General features: G+C 42.1%; 2 protein-coding genes across 8 annotated transcripts in view; both read right to left on the bottom strand.

Moving 5' to 3' along the window:
* Positions 1-945: 945 nt before the first annotated feature.
* Positions 946-2591, bottom strand: GP5 (glycoprotein V platelet). The gene has a single exon (XM_049867067.1). It carries the CDS (start codon positions 2587-2589, stop codon positions 946-948), a length of 1644 nt encoding a protein of 547 aa, XP_049723024.1. The 5' UTR covers positions 2590-2591.
* An 8446-nt stretch (positions 2592-11037) lies between these two features.
* ATP13A3 (ATPase 13A3) overlaps positions 11038-17859 on the bottom strand; it is a 161117-nt gene continuing 154295 nt past the window's right edge. For all 7 annotated transcript variants that reach the window (XM_049880065.1, XM_049880044.1, XM_049880051.1 and 4 more), the window contains one exon: positions 11038-13989. In XM_049880065.1, coding sequence (XP_049736022.1) covers positions 13792-13989 — 198 coding nt within the window. In that variant the 3' untranslated portion in view covers positions 11038-13791. The remainder of the gene's footprint in view (positions 13990-17859) is intronic.

Here is a 17859-nt window from a genome sequence, read left to right as displayed (position 1 = left end):
TTTACTTCCAGGAAATGAAAGCCAACCCAGTGTCAAATGACTCGTTTCCCCCATGTAGAAAGCCAGCAGAAGCTCATAGAAGGCTCCACTTATGAGGAGTCGGTGCGTGCGTGCGTGCGCTGCTCAGTGTTTTCAGTTGGTTCAGTTCTTCGCTGTGTTCTGTTCCATGGCTCTCAGGTGGCTGCTCCTTAGTGCTGCCCTGGTGCCCAGCCCTGACAGCTGGCAGTGACGCCACTGGGTCCTGAGCTCCTGGAGGGATGGCTGGTCACAGACAAGGCCTACCCTGAATGAATGCAATGCTGAGTTCCTCCAAACAGCCCACTGGTCAGACACAGAAAGTGAGAAAAACAGGACAAGAGAGAGCAACTCAAAGAACGTGTTAGCTCCCTTTCAAATAAAAGTAGATACAGAACAATTTATCCTTTCCCCCCAGGAAAAACCATCGTCACTTGGGTCATGTATGTTGATTTTTTTTTTATTGATTCATTCATCTCACAAACATGAGATGTCCATGAGCTAGCCCCACCTTGGAGTGGGTTCTTTCATTGGCTACACACACCAGACACATCCCCTTCCCACCGGCCCAGTGGGCACAGGGTGGGCCAGACACAGTCCGTTCCCCCAGGAGCCCAACAGAGGAGCAGGCAGAAACGAGCAAGCGTCAGGGGTTTACAAACAGTAAAGGTTAGTTGGGGGCAGGGAAGAGGCGAGACAGGGCTGAGGGAATTGGGGGGTGAAAGCAAGATGGGGAGGGAGAGAAGAAGGGGATCGGAGAAGGGACAGGAGGAGAAGGGAAACAAGGAGGAGGACGAGGAGAAAAAGAAAGGGGAGAAGGAGCAGGGAGAGGGGGAGGAAGGACAGGAAGACCACAGCCGTAGTAGCAAGCAGCCTGCCTGGATTCTTCCCAGAGCCGCCTTTATATAATTGTAAGGTTTCCCCATTGACTCAAACAACCCTCTCTCTGATTAAGTTTTTGAAGAGTATGCCGATTTTAATCATAGCAAACACAATGACCCCAGTTATTATGGCCTGGATGGCTAAAAGCAGAAAATAAAGACCCCAGAACAAGCTATGGTCTTCCCGTTTGCCCCTGGCCACCAGTTGGGCCCACGCCCAGGGTTCTGAGCTGTTAGGCACCCAAGCAGGGTGGGCGGAGAGCAGAGAGCCACTGGGCAGGGCCGAGTCGGTGAGGACTTCAGAGGCGTCCTCCGCAGGAGGATGGAGAGGCGGCCCCTGGGTGCCTGAGCACGCCGGTGCACCCTCCGGCAGGGCCCAGAGCGGCAGGCCCGCGCGCTGCCCAGGCCAGCGACACCGCGGGGGCTCGGCTCGGCCCACAAGGTCTGAGTGCTGCCGCAGCCACCCCAGGAATGGCCACAGGTCACAGTCGCAGCGCCACGGATTGTGCCCTAGCAGGACCTCCGTCAGCTGGGGCAGAGCCCTAAATACGTCGCCAGGCAGGGTCTCCAACTCGTTGTGGTCGAGCTGGACCTTCTCCAAGCGGCTGAGGTTGCGGAAGAGCGCGCGGGGCAGCGTCTGCAGCCGGTTGTTGTGCAGGGCGAGCAGCCGCAGCTCGCCGAGGCCCCGGAAGGCTCCCTCGGGGAGCGCGCTCAGGAGCGGGCTCCGAGTCACTCCTAAGGCCTGCAGGCCGCTCAGGTTGCGGAAGACGGCGGCCGGCAGAGTGCGGAGCCGGGTTCGGTTCAGCCACATCTCCTGCAGGCCGGCCATCTCCCCAAAGAGCACCTCGGGGAGCTCCTCCAGCGGGTTCTCAAACAGGGTCAAGAGAGTCAAATTGTGCGCGTGAAGAAAGAGGGCAGAGGGCAGACTCTTGAGGTGGTTTCTGGAAAGGGTCAAAGAGCTCAGATTTCCAAGATGGTCGAAAGCACCCTGTGCGATGGATCGGATGCGATTTCTGTCGAGCTGCAGCTCCACCAGGGCGCCCAAGCTATCCAACAGCCCCGAATCCAGAGAGGTCAGCTGGTTCGAGTGGAGCAGGAGTTTCTCAAGCTTAGCCTGTGTTCCAAGTAACCCCTTGGACAAGTGGGTCAAAGTGTTTCCCGATAAATCCAACACTTTCAGTTTCCCCAGATTTGTGAAGAGACGGGCAGGAAGAAAAGCTAGTTGATTCTGGTTCAGAAAGAGTTCCTGGAGGTTAACCAGCTTCTGAAACATATTTTGGTCAATGCTCCTTAGCGCATTGTGGTCCAGAAACAACTGTTCCAGGAGCACCATCTTATCCAATAGCGCACCCGGAAGATGAGTGATTCTGTTGCGCGACAACCGCAGGGTTTTTAGTTTTATCAAGTCGTTGAAGGTGCCGGGGGCAATGTTGGAAATGTGGCTGTCTGAGAACATCAGGCGCTGCAGGACCGTCATGCCGCTGAAACTGTCGTTCTGCAAGGCGCCGCGGTCCATGCCGAAGAGCAGAATGTGCGTGAGGTTGGTGGGGAGGCCGAGCGTGGAGATGCGCGCCACGCTGCCCCCGAAGCACCGCACGGCGTCCCGGAGGACACACAAGCAGCCTGGTGGGCAGGGGAAGGGCTGGGCCGGTAGGAGCCCGAGCATCACGCACAGCAGGCTCGTCCTCAGCATGTCTGAAAAGGCAGCGGACAAGGGCGTTTAAGCACATATTGGCTCTTGTAAGCCTGAAAATTTTGCAGAGGCACAACCGTTTCACCAGGATTATCACTAACTTTGTTGTCCAAACACAGATAATAAGCCTCCCCCTTTTCTTCTGCGTGTAGATTTCCCGGGGTGGTGAAAAGACATGCGTTCTACACTATGAGGTCTCATTCTTTTGTTGATTTTCAAGCATTGAAATAAAAGTGTTTTCACTCTATGGAAAAGCCAATACTTTTAAACCAAAAAAGCCCCCTGCCGTCAAGTCGATTCAGACTTATAGCGACCCCGTAAGGTTTCCAAGGCTGTAAATCTTTAGGGAAGCAGACTGCCGCCATCTTTCTCACTGGTGGTTTCGAACCAACCTTTCCGTTAGCAGTCCTTCGCTTTAACCAATACTTTTAAACATAGGTCAAGGCTTTACCTGAAGTCCCAAACCATTGCCCTCCAGCCGATTCCGACTCATAGTGACCCCATTATTTAAAATAATCATTCTCACATTTAAGTTCACAGACATCACGAAGCAGTGCCCACTGTGAAAACAGCTCAGAGTTGGCTATAGCCAAGCCGTGGAGGGAAGAGCAAAGTCCGTTAAAACAGCAGACACCACAGCCAGATTCTGTTTATTACAATAGTGCTATTTCTGCAGCACCAACTTCAGCAAAAACAGTCAACACCCCAAAACAGTGAACACCCTCAGTTAACTGGCCAAGCTGGGGGGCGGAGGGCGGGAAACCTTGCCAATTCCAACTCATAGTGACCCTATAGGGCAGAGTAGAACCACCCCCATAGGACTTCCAAGGAGCAGCTGGTGGATTCGAACTGGCAACCTTCGTTAGCTGCTGAGCTCTTAACCACTGCGCCGCCAGGGCTCCAAGCTGAGAAGAGCGGGTAATAATACTTATCACTTTATGCCATACATTGTTCTCAGCACTTTTATATTATTAATTCACTTAATGCTTACAAGAACCCTGTGAAGTTAAGTACTATTATTATCCCCAATTCACAGAGGAGGAAACAGGTACAGAAAGGTTAAGTAATTTACCCACGGTCACACAGCTAGAACTAGGGGGTGGTGTTTCTGACTGAGCCATAAAATAACAAAAAATTTCTGAGATGTTTAATGAAACTTCATACTCATGGCATTGAATTACCTGTGAAGTATACACAGTAATTCTAATCTACCAGAACAATGTTTCCCAAGCATAATTATGCACAATTATTGCCTATAATTTTGTTCTTATGCACACAGAATTCACCTCGTCCTCCAATTTCCTATCCTAATTTTAAAAAATATTTGGCCTTACCTGAAACAGTGCTGCACCCCAATGCAACAGAAAGGCTTGGAGTTTTGCATATGATTTGGCACTTTCCAGAGGAAGAGGGAGGTAGCCTTGCATCCTGAGGATAAAGACTTTACCAGAATAAAAGTCATGGAAAGGCCTCTTATCTCTGAGGGCATATCCTGGTTTTTAATGACGAATACTTGCAAAATGAAAAGGAGATATAACCTGAGTCCCACTGTCAACACTGACAGAATAGCAGGAGGGAGAGGGTTTTTCCATAAAGGGCTCACTGTAACTGTGGTCCTAGAAAAGCCAAGTGATGCGTTTGGATCATGGCAGCAGCCATACCCCTACATGGGCCACGCTTCCTTTGGGTCTTCCTTTTTATGCCACATTTCCCCAGTTCTCCACTCGTTTTTTTTTTCCTTTTAAGAAAAATAATGCTAAGAACGTACTTGGGCATGTTGAATAGTGGCATTGCTAGGTTGAAGGGTGTGTGCATGTTCAATTTCACTTGGGCACATCAATCTCTTTCCAAAGCGGTTGTACCGACTTATGCTGCTACCCGCCATGTACGTGAGTTCCTGTGTTTCATACCCTTTCCCACAGTCGGTATTTGATGAGCTTTTCAATTTGATTTTTGCCATTCTGGTATGAAATGGTTTTCATTGTTCATTTCCCCATTTAATGATGAGTTTCAGCACCTCTTCATGTATTTGAAGGTGCCCTGGTGGCATAATGGCTAAGCTTTCAGCTCTTAACAGAAAGGTCGGTGGTTTGAACCCACTGACCAACCCTCTGTGGGAGAAAAACGTGGCAGTCTGTTTCCATAAAGATTTACAGCCTTGGAAATCCTATGAGGCAGTTCTACTCTGTCCTGTAGGGCCACTATGAGTCAGAATCAATTCCATAGTAATGGGTTTGGCTTGGTTGGTTCATATATTTAAGGACCACCTATGTTTCATCTTTTGAGAAATAAGTTTTCTTTTGCCTATTTTTCTATCATCAAAACACCTATGCCTGTATCTTAAAAAAAAAAAAAAAGATTTGTAGGCATTCTTTATATATTCTGGCTACTAACCCTTTGTCAGTTACAAATGTTACAAATACGTTCTCCCAATTTGTGGTTTGTCTTTTCACTTTTTTTATGGTGTCTTTTGATGGAGAGAAGTTTTAATATAGGCAAAGCTATCACTTTTATGATTTGCACTTTTTCTGCCTATTAATTTAATTCCTTCCCTCCTGCCATGTCAGAAATGTTCTCCTATATTGCCCCATTAGGTTTTATAGTTTTCTGTTCTTAGCGTTTAGGTCTTTAATTCACCTAGGAATTGATTTTTGTACATCATGTGAGTCAAGAGTCCAATCGTATTTCTCTCCATTAGGATAATCAGCTGTCTGGGCCCCATTTATTAAGAAAGTAAATATATAAATTCCTTCTTCCTCCACTGAGCTGCAAAGTCAGCAGAGTCATAAATCAGCATCTCATGAATGTGTGGGCCTGTTTCTGGGCTCTATTTGACCATCCCTGCACCTACACCACATTGACATAACCTTTTAATGTTTAAAGTCTGATAGTATCTAGTGTTCTATTCATTGTGAGGAAATAAGCATTCTCATATTACACTAGTGCAAATATAAATCGGTGCAAGCCTTCTGGAAGAAAATCTAGTAGTATCAGTGAAACTTAAAATGCACATACCCTTTGTCCGGCAGTTCCACTGCTAAAAATATACCCTCTGGATATATTCATTAAGATATGGGCACAATCTCTGGAGGTGAGAGAAGGCAGAGAGGGACAGGAGCTGGCTCAATGGACACAGGGAATACAGGGTGGAGAGGAGGAGTGTGCTGTCTCATTGGGGGAGAGCAGCTAGGAGTATATAGCGAGGATTGATTTGTAAACTTTCACTTAAACACAATAAAAAAAGGGGGGGCACAAAAACGTTTATTACAGTACTGCTTGCAACAGAAAAAATTGAAAACCTAAATGACCAACAATAGGGAATTAGTTGTTTATATTACAGAACGTCTGAGCAATGGGAGGCTTTGCAGACTTTAAAAAGAAAAAAGCTGAGTTGCAAGTGCTGACGTTAACAATTTCTAAGATGTACTGAAGGGCCTAAGGCAAGGGCAGTGTCGCACCTAAAACGGACCCTTACTTCGGTAGCGTTTTTTAAAACATACTCATGTAAGGACTTCTACAGATTTTTTTTCTGGAATGACACACCCAAGAAACTTTAGCATTCGCCCTCAAGAGAGAAATCTGGGATTGGGTGAGGAATAGGTAGACTCCTTGTATACTTTTATAAGGTTTGAATAAAAAAAAAAAAAAACATGTATTTTTTTTTTTTAATGGATGCAAAAATAAAAGTGATTTAGACGGGAAAATAAAATGACAGCATATAAGTAAAATGTCAGGTAAGAATACAGTATTTAAAAAAACAACACCAAACCCATTGTTGTTGAGCCATTTCCAACTCACAGCAACCCTATAGGACAGAGCAGAACTGCCCCACAGGGTTTCCGAGGAGTGGCTGGTGGGTTCCAACTGCGGGCCTCTTGGTTAGCAGCCTGAGCTCTTAACCACTGTGCCACCAGGGCTGGGGAAGGAAGGTCAAAGCTTGACTTGCAAAAGAATAAATACTCACCTTTGGAATAACTGAGTGCACTGATACAGCAGAAGTGGTCCTTATATAATTTTAACTTGGCTGAGAACGAAGTCCCCAAACCCAGGACATTTGCAGGTGTTGTAGAAACAGCACTGGGATCCAGCCAACCTTTGATACAGCCAAATGCAGTCAGAGCCCAATAAATGTTGAGCTGATGGAAATGATCATTATAAGTTGTGCAGTCCTAAACTGCAGAGAAGAGCCTCTACCAGGTATTGTGGGAGGTCTCTTAGTTCTGATCAAGGAGGCAACACCACAGCCCAGAGCAGGTGATCTGGTGCGCCAATCACACATAAGCACACCAAGTGAAAGACCTCTTGCCCGTGAGAATACCAGGAGCCAACACCGTACAGCAGGCTGGGAAGGACTATGAAGCGGAGTAAGACTTGGTCAAATTCCGATAAAGCTCCTTTGGCCTAGTTCCCCAGCAAGACCCTCCGTCAGAGCGGCATCCCAGCTTTGTTCTTTGAAGAGAGCTGGGCCTTCTGAGTGCCCAGAAAGGGAAAGGGGAGGGTATAGAAGTTGCAGAGAGCGGTGGACCACTGTTAAGCCACCACTGAGCAATTAGGTACTGAGAACAATCTTGAGCAATGAAGTAGATGGCTCCAGCGTTTCAAGTCCTTTGGATTCATGAAACAGGTTAGAAATCTGTTGTCCTCAAGCGATAGCTGCTGTGTAAGTCACAGAGCCCCAATCTAAGGCTTGGTCATTCACAAGCGGGCGTCTGCCGGGATGAGATAGGCTTTTTTTCCTCCACTGGGGGAAGGGGGACTCAAAGGCCAGGGCGCAGCAGGCATCTCTGCACTAACAGAGTCACCACAATCCCAACGTTTAAAAGGGAGAGTTTAACTCAAGCTCCTAGAACTGCCTCGGCCCCTTCCTGCAATATACATTCAGAATACAGCACCTGTGATGTAGGGAAGCGGAAGGCGAAACATGCAGAGCTGTGCCCACACCAGCAAGCTATGAGGACGTGATCAGATGCTGCACAAACCACAGTGACTTGTAAGAACTTGAGCTCAAACCAGGCCTGTGCACCACCTAGTCCATCACACCACAGCCACCCACCTTGCCCCCATACCAAAGGATACCCGCCTCCTGTAGAACTTGTGATACCCTACAAATACCCCCTACCTAAGCACAACGGTCCAACACAAAGTCTGCCTTCCCTCAGTGCCATTAGTTAGCTCCACTGTTTCTCTCTTCTTGGAATACTCTTTTTGTACCCATATCTATCAAAGGCACTTCATTTCAAACTTACGTCTTGCTATTAGCTTTTGGTTCGATCCTACCAACTATTACTCGATTATAAGTCTCTAGTCCTGTATTTCACCACTTCCCTCATAGCTAAAACATCAAAACCAAACCTGTTGCTGTCCAGCTGACTGCGACTCATAGCGACCTTATAGAATAGGGTGGAATTGCCAAATAGGGTTTTCCAAGGAGCAGCTGGTGGATTTGAACCGCCCACCTTTTGGCTGGCAGCTGAGCTCTTTACCACTGCACCACCAGGTCTCCGGCTCACAGCTCCTACCACTGAAAACTGGCTCTACCCTGTGTCAGGCTGATAGGTTTCCATGGGATTGTCATGGACAGGATGCAATATGTGGAATGTTGTACTTTATTTCCTTTAAAAATCCAAAGTTACTGAAGCCAACAAAGACACTAGAAGAAAACTATAGGCCAATATCACTTGTGAATATAGATGCAAAAAATCCTCAACAAAATACTAACAAACCAAATTCAGCAGCATATAAAAAGGATTATACATCATGATCAAGTGAGATTTATACCAGGAATACAAGGGTGGTTCAACATTAGAAAGTTAATACAATGAAGGGAAAAAGCCCCCATGATCGTCTTGATGCAGAAAAAACATCTGACAAAATCCAACGCCCTCAATAAACTAGGAATAGAACTTCAACATGACAAAGGCCATATATGAAAAACCCACAGCTAACATCATGGTGATGCTGAAAGCTTTTGTCCTACGATCAGGAACAAGACAAGGATACTCACTTTCTCCACTTCTATTCAATACTGTATTAGAAGTTCTAGCCAGAGCAACTAGGCAAGAGAAATAAATGATAACCAGATTGGAAAGGAAGAAAACTATTTCCATTCACAGATGACATGATCTTATATCTAGAAAACCCTAAAGAATCCACACACACACAAAAGGAAAAAACAAAAAAACCTTGGAGTTAAACTAATTCAACACACAAAAACTGTATAGTGTATTTCCATACAGTAGCAATAAACAACCCAAAAAGGAAACCAAGAAAACAATTCTGTTTACAATAGCAGCAAAAAGAATAAAATACTTAGGAATAGATTTAGCTAAGGAAGACTAAGGCTTGTAGGCTAAAAACTATAAAAATTTGCTGGAAGAAATTAAAGAAGACCTAACTAAGTGAAAACATGCCATGTTCATTGATTGTTAAGACTCAGTATTGTTAAGATAACAATACTACCCAAAATGATATACAGATTCAATGCAATCTCTAGCAAAATTGCAATGGTTTTTTTTTTTTTTTGTAGAAATGGAAAAATCCATCCAAAAACACATGAAATTTCAATGGTATCACGAGCAAAGGACAATACCAAGAGAATGAAAAGACAACCCACAGAATGGTTGAAAATAATTGCAAATCATACATGTGATATTAATATCCAGAATATATAAAGAACTCCTACAACTCAACAACAAAAACAAACACACTCCAATTAAAAGAAAACGGGCAAAGGACTTGAGTAGACATTTTGAATAAACATTTCTCCAAAGAAGACATAAAAATGGCCAGGAAGCACATGAAAAGATGCGCAATGTCATTGGTCATTACGAAAATGCAAAGCGAAACCACAATGAGATACCACTTCACACCCAGTAGGATGGCTATAAAAAACCACAAAAATGGAAAAGAAACTGCTGGCAAGGATGTGGAGCAACTGATAGCCTTTGTACATTGCTGGTGGGAAGTAAAATGGTATAGCCACTGAAGAAACGTTTGGCAGTTCCTCAAAAAGTTAAACACAGAATTATCGCATGACTCAGCAATTCCACTTCTAGATATATATCAAACCCAGACCCACTGCTGTCGAGTCAATTCTGACTCACAGCAACCCTACAGGCCAGAGTAGAACTGCCTCACAGGGTTTCCAAGGAGCGCCTGGTGGATTCGAACTGCCGGCCTTTTGGTTAGCAGCCGTAGCTCTTAACCACTATGCAACCAGGGTTTCCGATATATATCTAAAGGAATTGAAAACAAGGACTCGGATGCTTGTACGCCAGTGCTCACAGCATTATTATTCACCATAGCCCAAAGGTGGAAACAACCCAAGTGTCTACCAACAGACGAATGAGTAAACAAAATGTGGTATACACACAGAATGGAGAATTGTTCAGCCATAAAAAGGATGGAAGGACTGATCCATGCCACACCATAAATGAGACTTGAAAACTTGAAGCCAGTCACAAAGGGACAAATATTGTATAAGTCCACTCACATGAAATATTGAGAATAGGCAAATTCATAGAGCCATACAGTAGATTAGAGGTTACCAGGGGCTGGAAGGAGGTAGGAGAATGGGGAAGGTGCAGAACTTCTGTTTGGGGCAAAGCAGCCCTCTGGAAGCAGATGGTGGTGATGGTTGTACGACACTGGAAAAGTAATCAATGTCACCGAATTGCACACTTAAAAATGGTTAACATGGCAAACTCGTGTTATATGTGTATCTTATCATGATCAAAAAATAACAGAAAAATCCAAAGTTTAAAAAGAAGGAAATAGGGAAGTATTAATAAGGAAAATAAATCCAGATGGCAACATTCACATAAGTAAAAGGCAAACAAATGTATGAAGTCAGGGAAAAAAAAAAACAAACTGTTTTTCATTCATTTAAACTTTTATTCTGAATAGCTTCAATCAAAAAAAAGATTTCATACGGTTATTTACAGGGTTGAATGTACAATTATGAATGTATGCCTTTTTGACAACAGGGTACCATTCTTGAGCAGCAATACACTTTAAAAAATATAAAGATGCAGTATCATTTCTGATATAAAGTTACTTAAAAAAACCCATGGTCTTAGGGAATTCACAAATCATAACAGAAAGAAGTTGCTCTTTTATTCATTAAATGTGCACATAATTACCAAATTTTATTACATTAAAAATAGGTGTATGCCCACAGACTATACAAAAATTAACATCCCTCTTATTTTTCAGAAGTCCCCAACCACCTCCCACAGTAAATACACACACAAAAAAAAGGATTTTTAGATGTGTCAAAATTGCATGCCTCTAATCTCAGCATGCTTCCTAAAGCTTGGCTGTGGCTCTTCTCTGGATGCTGTATCTGTAACTGTTTTTGGACAGGCCACATAAACATCATGATATATTATTTACCATGCTTTGAAAACTGTGCAGCACGTCCATACACAGAAAATGAAACAAAAAGAGTAAAAACTGCAACAGTTTTATTTAAACGCCAGTGCAACTTGGGAAGCTTTCAAATTTGAGGGTTATAAAACTAATATAAAAAGTATTCATTTTCTGTTGGCTTAGCCACTTTTTTTCAAGCTTTATTTGCAGCGTTGCCTTACAGCAGTTGGTGCTAGAAGATACAAAACACAGAGTTACCACTATTTACATTGGAGGGAAGGAGAAAAAACAACACAAACTTTAAACAACCCTGAGGGAGATACACATTAAAAATCTTGTTATTTATTTAAAAAGTTAAAAAGTTACATATCATTATTTAACCATTACCTTTCCCAGACATTTCTGTCCTTTAAGTATGTGCATAAATAAAATTTAAATCAGCAATATTTATCAATACATCAAAATAATATATATACAAATTTTTAAAATTTAGGTCTGTATACACTCAAATAATTTAATGTGAGATTCAGAATTGAAATGACTACGTACTGGTGACCTACACAGAGAAGACCCGGTCCGTCTGCGGTACTGGGCAGGACCCACACCTGGATTCACAGACATTCTTCACATGGCATTCTGGAAGCGTTCAATCACATCTTAAGCAACCCACCTTGTCTATGTTCAAAACCGACCTTCCTACAGATGCCCAGCTACCTAAATGCCTCGCTCCTTTGAAAACAGTAAGGACAGATGAAATATAAAACCCTTACAAACCCCAAACGTTTCAAAGTAAGTGGGGGAGGAACTTCAAAAACAGCTGCTTAATGACCACGCTCTTGAAGATGTGACATACAATTTGATAATTTTATTTTTAAGCTGCTACTGAGCAATTATTTTAATTAGATGCTTCCATATTTAAACCAAAGAATAAAATGTCCAATTCCGGGAAATGACTAATGAATTAACACCTGTACATACTGAAAAAGAATATGGAAATTATAAAACTATCAAGAGATTGAGTAGCTCTAGAAAATGGTGCTAATCCACAGCTCAAGAGGTCTAAGATGCATAGCTTTGTAGAACCATTCACGGGAAAAAGTTTTCTAATCTAATGTGTACTGATACTGTTTTATGCTTTTGGATGGAAAACTTCGATTATAGTTTTTTGTAACAATCAGTGGCAACAGCAATAGCAGTGATCCTGAGTGTAACTTACATTTTTTCTACAGTTACCAAACATTATTCAGGTCTTTGCAGCATAAAGAATGAGAACCAACTGGCCCTACTGTTCTGGATGACATTTGGTGAAATTACTTCTGTACATCAAGAAAAATAATGATCAGCTAGAAGTGGGAAGCATGAGCGTGCTACTGTCTAGGAAGAGCACAGGGTAACATAGTTTCAACAGCATATGGCCATTTTACAGCAACGCTAGTTTTCTGTGGTTATCATAACTGTGGGCTTTGCCAAACTGCTGGATCCTACCTATAGAAGGCATTTTAAAAGTGACTCTCACTTTGTTTGCATTTTAAACATTAATTAGACAAAACAGAAAGGTGAAAAATATTTTCCACATTTCTTTTGGCTCAATGAATGCTTATTCTTTGACTTTAGTCCCTCGATTTTTTTTTCCTCTCAGAATTTCCACAACCAAACGTGCTCATTTGTAAACACCTATTTTATCCAGTCTACCTTTTTTTTTTTCTTACAATAGGTAAGAGCTGGCATCTGGCGCCACCTAATGGCATAAAACAAACTGCCACCAAGTTCACATTGCTTTGAAAAAACAGCATCTCAAATCCACTTTTCTTTTTTTTTTTTAAGCCTCTTTTAAACAGGAGACATAGACCAAACCTTAAAAATCTTAAAGGAAAAGCCAAGAAACTAAAAAGAAGACCCTCACTATCATCCCATGTCTTTCAGTAATTAAAAAGGTATAAGTAGTAAAGAAAATGACATTCAAAATAATATAAAACCTGAAGAAGAACATAAACAAAAACTATACAGGCATGAAAAGATATTAGAATGACAGATCTGTATCTACTGACAAAAGAACCATCTGTCCTAGTGAAAAAGGTCCGTGTCACTGAACTGAAGGAAACTACGCTACTGGTGCCGTATACCGCACAAGATCCATTTAACAGCTTTGAGAGACATCAAAAGAAGGCAGTGAAGCACCTTGCTGATTAAAAAATAAAACCCAGGCAGTCTGTACAGAAAGTATAAAAGCATAAGTGGAAATTACCTGAGTTGTTCTATCAGCCACATCATATAATCTTAATCCTAACTCCAGGCTATTAAAAGGCCTAGTGTATCTGCACAGAACCCTTTGGAAGAAATACTGGAACCAAATGAAAACAAGTTTTCGACCTGTTTTCACGAGAGGTTAATTCACACCCATTTCATTTTTATTCATCACAAATTTAAGGTCTGTATGTAAACAATGGCTTTTCCTAGTAAGAGGGTTATGAAAACAAATTTAAAGGGCTTAGCCAATCCTCAAGAGCTCATGTCTACACACCCACCAATTACCACTTTCTTTTGTCACGAGGGTGACGATCAAGAAAGGCTGGAAATGTATATAATATTTAGAGTTAGTGAATGAAGATTACAGGACTTTACAGATGGATTAACTGACATGACAGGGCAAGTACTTTTTTGTTTTAAGCCAACTAACAAAGAAACAAAAAAAGGCTCTGAAATCAGGTACTAAACCCTAAAGATCACAAGGGACATAAAGTGAACTGGTATTCTGACACACAGGGTCAGAAAGTCACGAAGTTACACTCTCCTGAACACTGCTGTCAGCATACCGCTGAGACCGACTCATTGCTATGTTGCCGTGCTGGTTTGACAGGATCCATTCTCTTTAAATAAAGCCTTAGCTTCTGTGGTTGTTTGAGGTTTGGGTGGCCATTCTGGATCAACCAAGAGCTCCTGCGCCAGGTGCATGTACTTTGCCTTTGGTATCTTCTTCCTACAGCCCAGGACCCAGGACAAGCAACATTTTCCCCACCGATCCACTGAGTTCTAAAAAAATAAGGAAAAAGAATACCAGTTGATGAAAGGTTTGTTGTTTTTAACAGGCTGCTAAACATGGTATACTGTCAGAAAAATAAGAGGAAATGACTTCTGAGAACCACAAACAAAAAAATCCATGTCCAAAAGTCAGCTTTCAATCATGTTGGGACAGATTATTTTTTAGATTATATTTTTTATAAATGTAATTTACTTCATTTTATTTAGTTGTGTGTACCTATCCTCTTGTGTACCAAAAACCTTTTTTAAAGCAACACTGATTGGGGTTCTATGATTCTGTAACACAAACTGTCTAGTATGTTAAAGAATAACTTTATTCACAAAGAGAACACACTTGAATATTTAACCTTCATATTCTACGCCAAACTATCTATGGGTACTACTGCTCCTAGCAACGTAGCCACTTGATCATTTTTTGAAGAGACAGTGTAAAAATATCATTGCTGTTATTGTTAGGACCGCCTTTGAAAACTTTCAGCGTGAAGTAAATATTGCTAGGTCAAAATTAGGGTTTAGATCATGCTTAATGTCAATCACTTTTTAAAAATCACATTCTCATGAATATAAAAAAAAAATTATTTTATTTTAAATGGTGGTTGCCTTTGGTGTGCCATAATTAGAAAGGTCATAGAAAGGTATAAAGCAAGCGCTATTCCTCAGTTATCATTTCATTATAAAAAGCTCTGCTGTCACTGAAATCCTTCTGATCAATCCAGACGTTTTTAATAAATGTGACTTTAGATAAACAATTTTTAAGAAAGCAGAGTTTCTGGTTATCGTACAGAAATGTACATTCAACAGAGGGCCAGAAGGTACTCTCAGAATCTGTCTTAAACAAAACACCTATATCATGAACTATTTATGTTCACCTTTGAACAGCAGTCAATTCTTAATTATCTTGGCTGTTTCTTCTCCAAAGCAAAATTTAAACCTCGTGTTCTTTTGCCAATCAGCATACAACTAGCTCTCATCTCAATTGATGTAATCCCAGAACACGAAAGAATAGCGTAACCAAGACGAGTAGTCAAATTTTAACATCCCAAATACCTTCATGATCAAGAAAGGCAAGTTTGTCATAACAAATCTATTTTGAAACACTAAATTGGCCAATGGAGAACAGCAAAAATACTTTAAAAATATTTTCATGCCTTCATTTGGCAGGTCTCTCTAGATTTATGGAGGCCACTGTCAGGAACCCGACTACGGACTCTCCCCTCTTCTCTAAAATTACAGGGTGAGCACCAGGCAGCACCGAGAGCAAGATAGGCAGTAACTCAGTGCTTTTCACATTAAGGGTCTTCTAGTTTGTCAATGAAACACACTAAGGTGCATCGCTACCACAAATTTAAAGGCAAAAACTGTGGTTCCAAGTAAGTAATATAAGACTCGGGGTAGTGGTGGGGGATTTGAAGATTATTCACCTAGTTGCCCTCTTTATTGTCATGGCTGAAAAACAGAGTTACTACCACCACCTAAAAGAAGTCCATAAAAGTGTGTTTAACACTAGGATACAGAGGAGACTACACACAGGATTGTTCAAGTGATCCAAACTACAGACAACAGCTCCTGTCCAGTGTAAGCACATATACAACAAAACTTAATATTTACTCTGAGAGGACAGCTCACTACTCGGATCTACTTTTCCCAAACAGTGTAAATTCTTCAATCTACTTGCAGAAAAGATCACTGTTCCTAAATCAGTCTGAAAGCTGTCACTTCTTACAAGCAAGCGGTACTGTTAAAGGATCACAGAAAAAAGCTAATGTTGATCGCTGACTTTTAAAAAAAGCAGAAACTATTAATAGGCCTTGTGGGTCTGATAAGCCTGCCTGGTTGAATGATAATGCTGATAATAAGTTGAGTTTAGGGGAGTTTGGAAAGTCACAGCCAAGTGTATTCAAATATAAAGCACACACATATATCTGAATTCACTGTTCCCTACCTGTGGAAAGTGGGGCAAGCAATAATATTAAAACTTAACTGCAAACAGAATCACGGTTGATTAGTATTCTTTTTACCTTAAAGTGCACGTTATAAAAAAAAAAAAACAAAAAACCCTTACATTCCTGTTAAAAGAAATTACTTGTTATTATTTCAAAAACAATTTTTTTTTTTTTTTTAAGTCATGAGGAGCACAAAGGATCCCCCCATCCACCATAACTGGAAACATATTTTGTTCTGGTACCCTCACCTCCCCCCAAAATCACACACACAAAATACACTGCATACAGACACAGTTCTGTTAGTTTACAAACACACGCACAGGACACACATCCTCAAGCACAGCGTCATTCACCACACAGAAAACAGAAGGTGCCACAGGCATGCTGGAACGACAAGGAAATCGAGGCAGAGATGATGGAGACCAGGAGAAAGGTGAGCACTGGGCTACGCGCAGGCTGCGTCACAGGCGCTGGAACGAACAGCTGGTCTCCTGAATCTAAAGCATTAAATCCCTGAGGCAGGAGAATACAGAGGCTATGGCAGCTGGATTTTTTGGTTTGCTTCTGAAAGGAATGATTCCCCAGAGAAGGGAGAGTGGCTGTCGTAGACCAGCAGAGAGACCAGAAGAGCTTTCAAAAAGATCTACGGCTAGAGTTCTCCTGCTTCTCAGACCATTTCAAGCTGTTCGTTCCAGAACCAAATGGCAGGTCACTCTTAGCAATGTCTTTTAGGTAATGGTTTCATGACAGCATGTAAAATACAAAGCCATGCTTGTGGGAAAAAGAAGTATTATAATGGTACTCTGGTTTTCATAAAGTCTTCTTCCATACCAATCCTGAGTAGAAGGCAAATATGGACAATCGTAATTAACATTCTATCTAAATAAGCTTAAATGATACTCTAAGTAGCACAAAGACTATAGTTAACACGAATTTTTCCCCAAAGAGGAAAATAGAATCAGGCACAAGTCCTCAGGCGGCATAAAATTACAGGATAGCGTGCAGAAGAAGTACTAGCTTCACTCACACGCTTGGGAATAAAGTCAAAATCAGTGACCCTAGTTCCACGTCTACTACGAAGTGGTCCTGGTTTACGAAACACAAACCCGAAACCCGCCACCACGGCTACACGAGTCGGACACGACTCGATGGCGATGGGTTTAGGTCTAGGGTGCAGTTTAAGACATTTTTATGCGTATCCCTGCTTGAAAAATCACTGATCTCGAGCCTCTTTTTTTTTTTCTGTCCCGGGGCTGCTAAAAATATCATAGGAGAAAATATACCGCAACATAAAAGCTTTAGCTCTTATCATCCGCAAATGGTTTAACCCATTTTCAATCCGATTCAACGGGCATTTACTGAGGCTACCCAGCCAACAATCAGAACCATCAGCACGGGAAATAAGTTACTCTTATGTAAAACCCTACTGCCTGTAACAGAATTAGGTTAGCTGCACGAATGTCCAGCAGACCAAGGAGAACATGTTTAAAATGTCTACTACTAAATAAATGACACCTAACAGTTGATCTGGTCTTCACCGACAGATGGAGCTTTTGTGGTATCACAGTTTCTGAATTCCAGTTCTAATACTGCTTCTTCATCTGTGAAAAGTGGCGCCAACGGAGAGACTCGATATATTCCTACCTCTTCAGGCTACTGTAACAATTAGAGCAGACATACACAGAATGCCTCACACAGCGTCTCCCACGCAGTAGGTATGGCTCACAGTAGCTGCTGTTTGTCTCCACACTGGAATCTGATTGTTATGTGAGCTGACATCCCCATGGTCCCATAAATGATGTGAGGAAATGTGGCATAATGGAAACAACACTGCCCTTGAAACCAGAAACCCTGGGTTCAACTCCCACCTGTGCCATTCACTAGGTGCATAACTTGACAAGACAAAGGAGTGCTCTGT

The sequence above is a fragment of the Elephas maximus genome, chromosome 1, assembly GCF_024166365.1.
Source record: "Elephas maximus indicus isolate mEleMax1 chromosome 1, mEleMax1 primary haplotype, whole genome shotgun sequence".
NCBI lineage: Eukaryota > Metazoa > Chordata > Mammalia > Proboscidea > Elephantidae > Elephas > Elephas maximus.
This window is presented reverse-complemented; position numbering and strand designations above follow the sequence as displayed.

Excerpts from the sequence above, each read along its gene's own strand:
- GP5 (XM_049867067.1), bottom strand. The coding sequence starts at position 2,589 with ATGCTGAGGACGAGCCTGCTGTGCGTGATGCTCGGGCTCCTACCGGCC.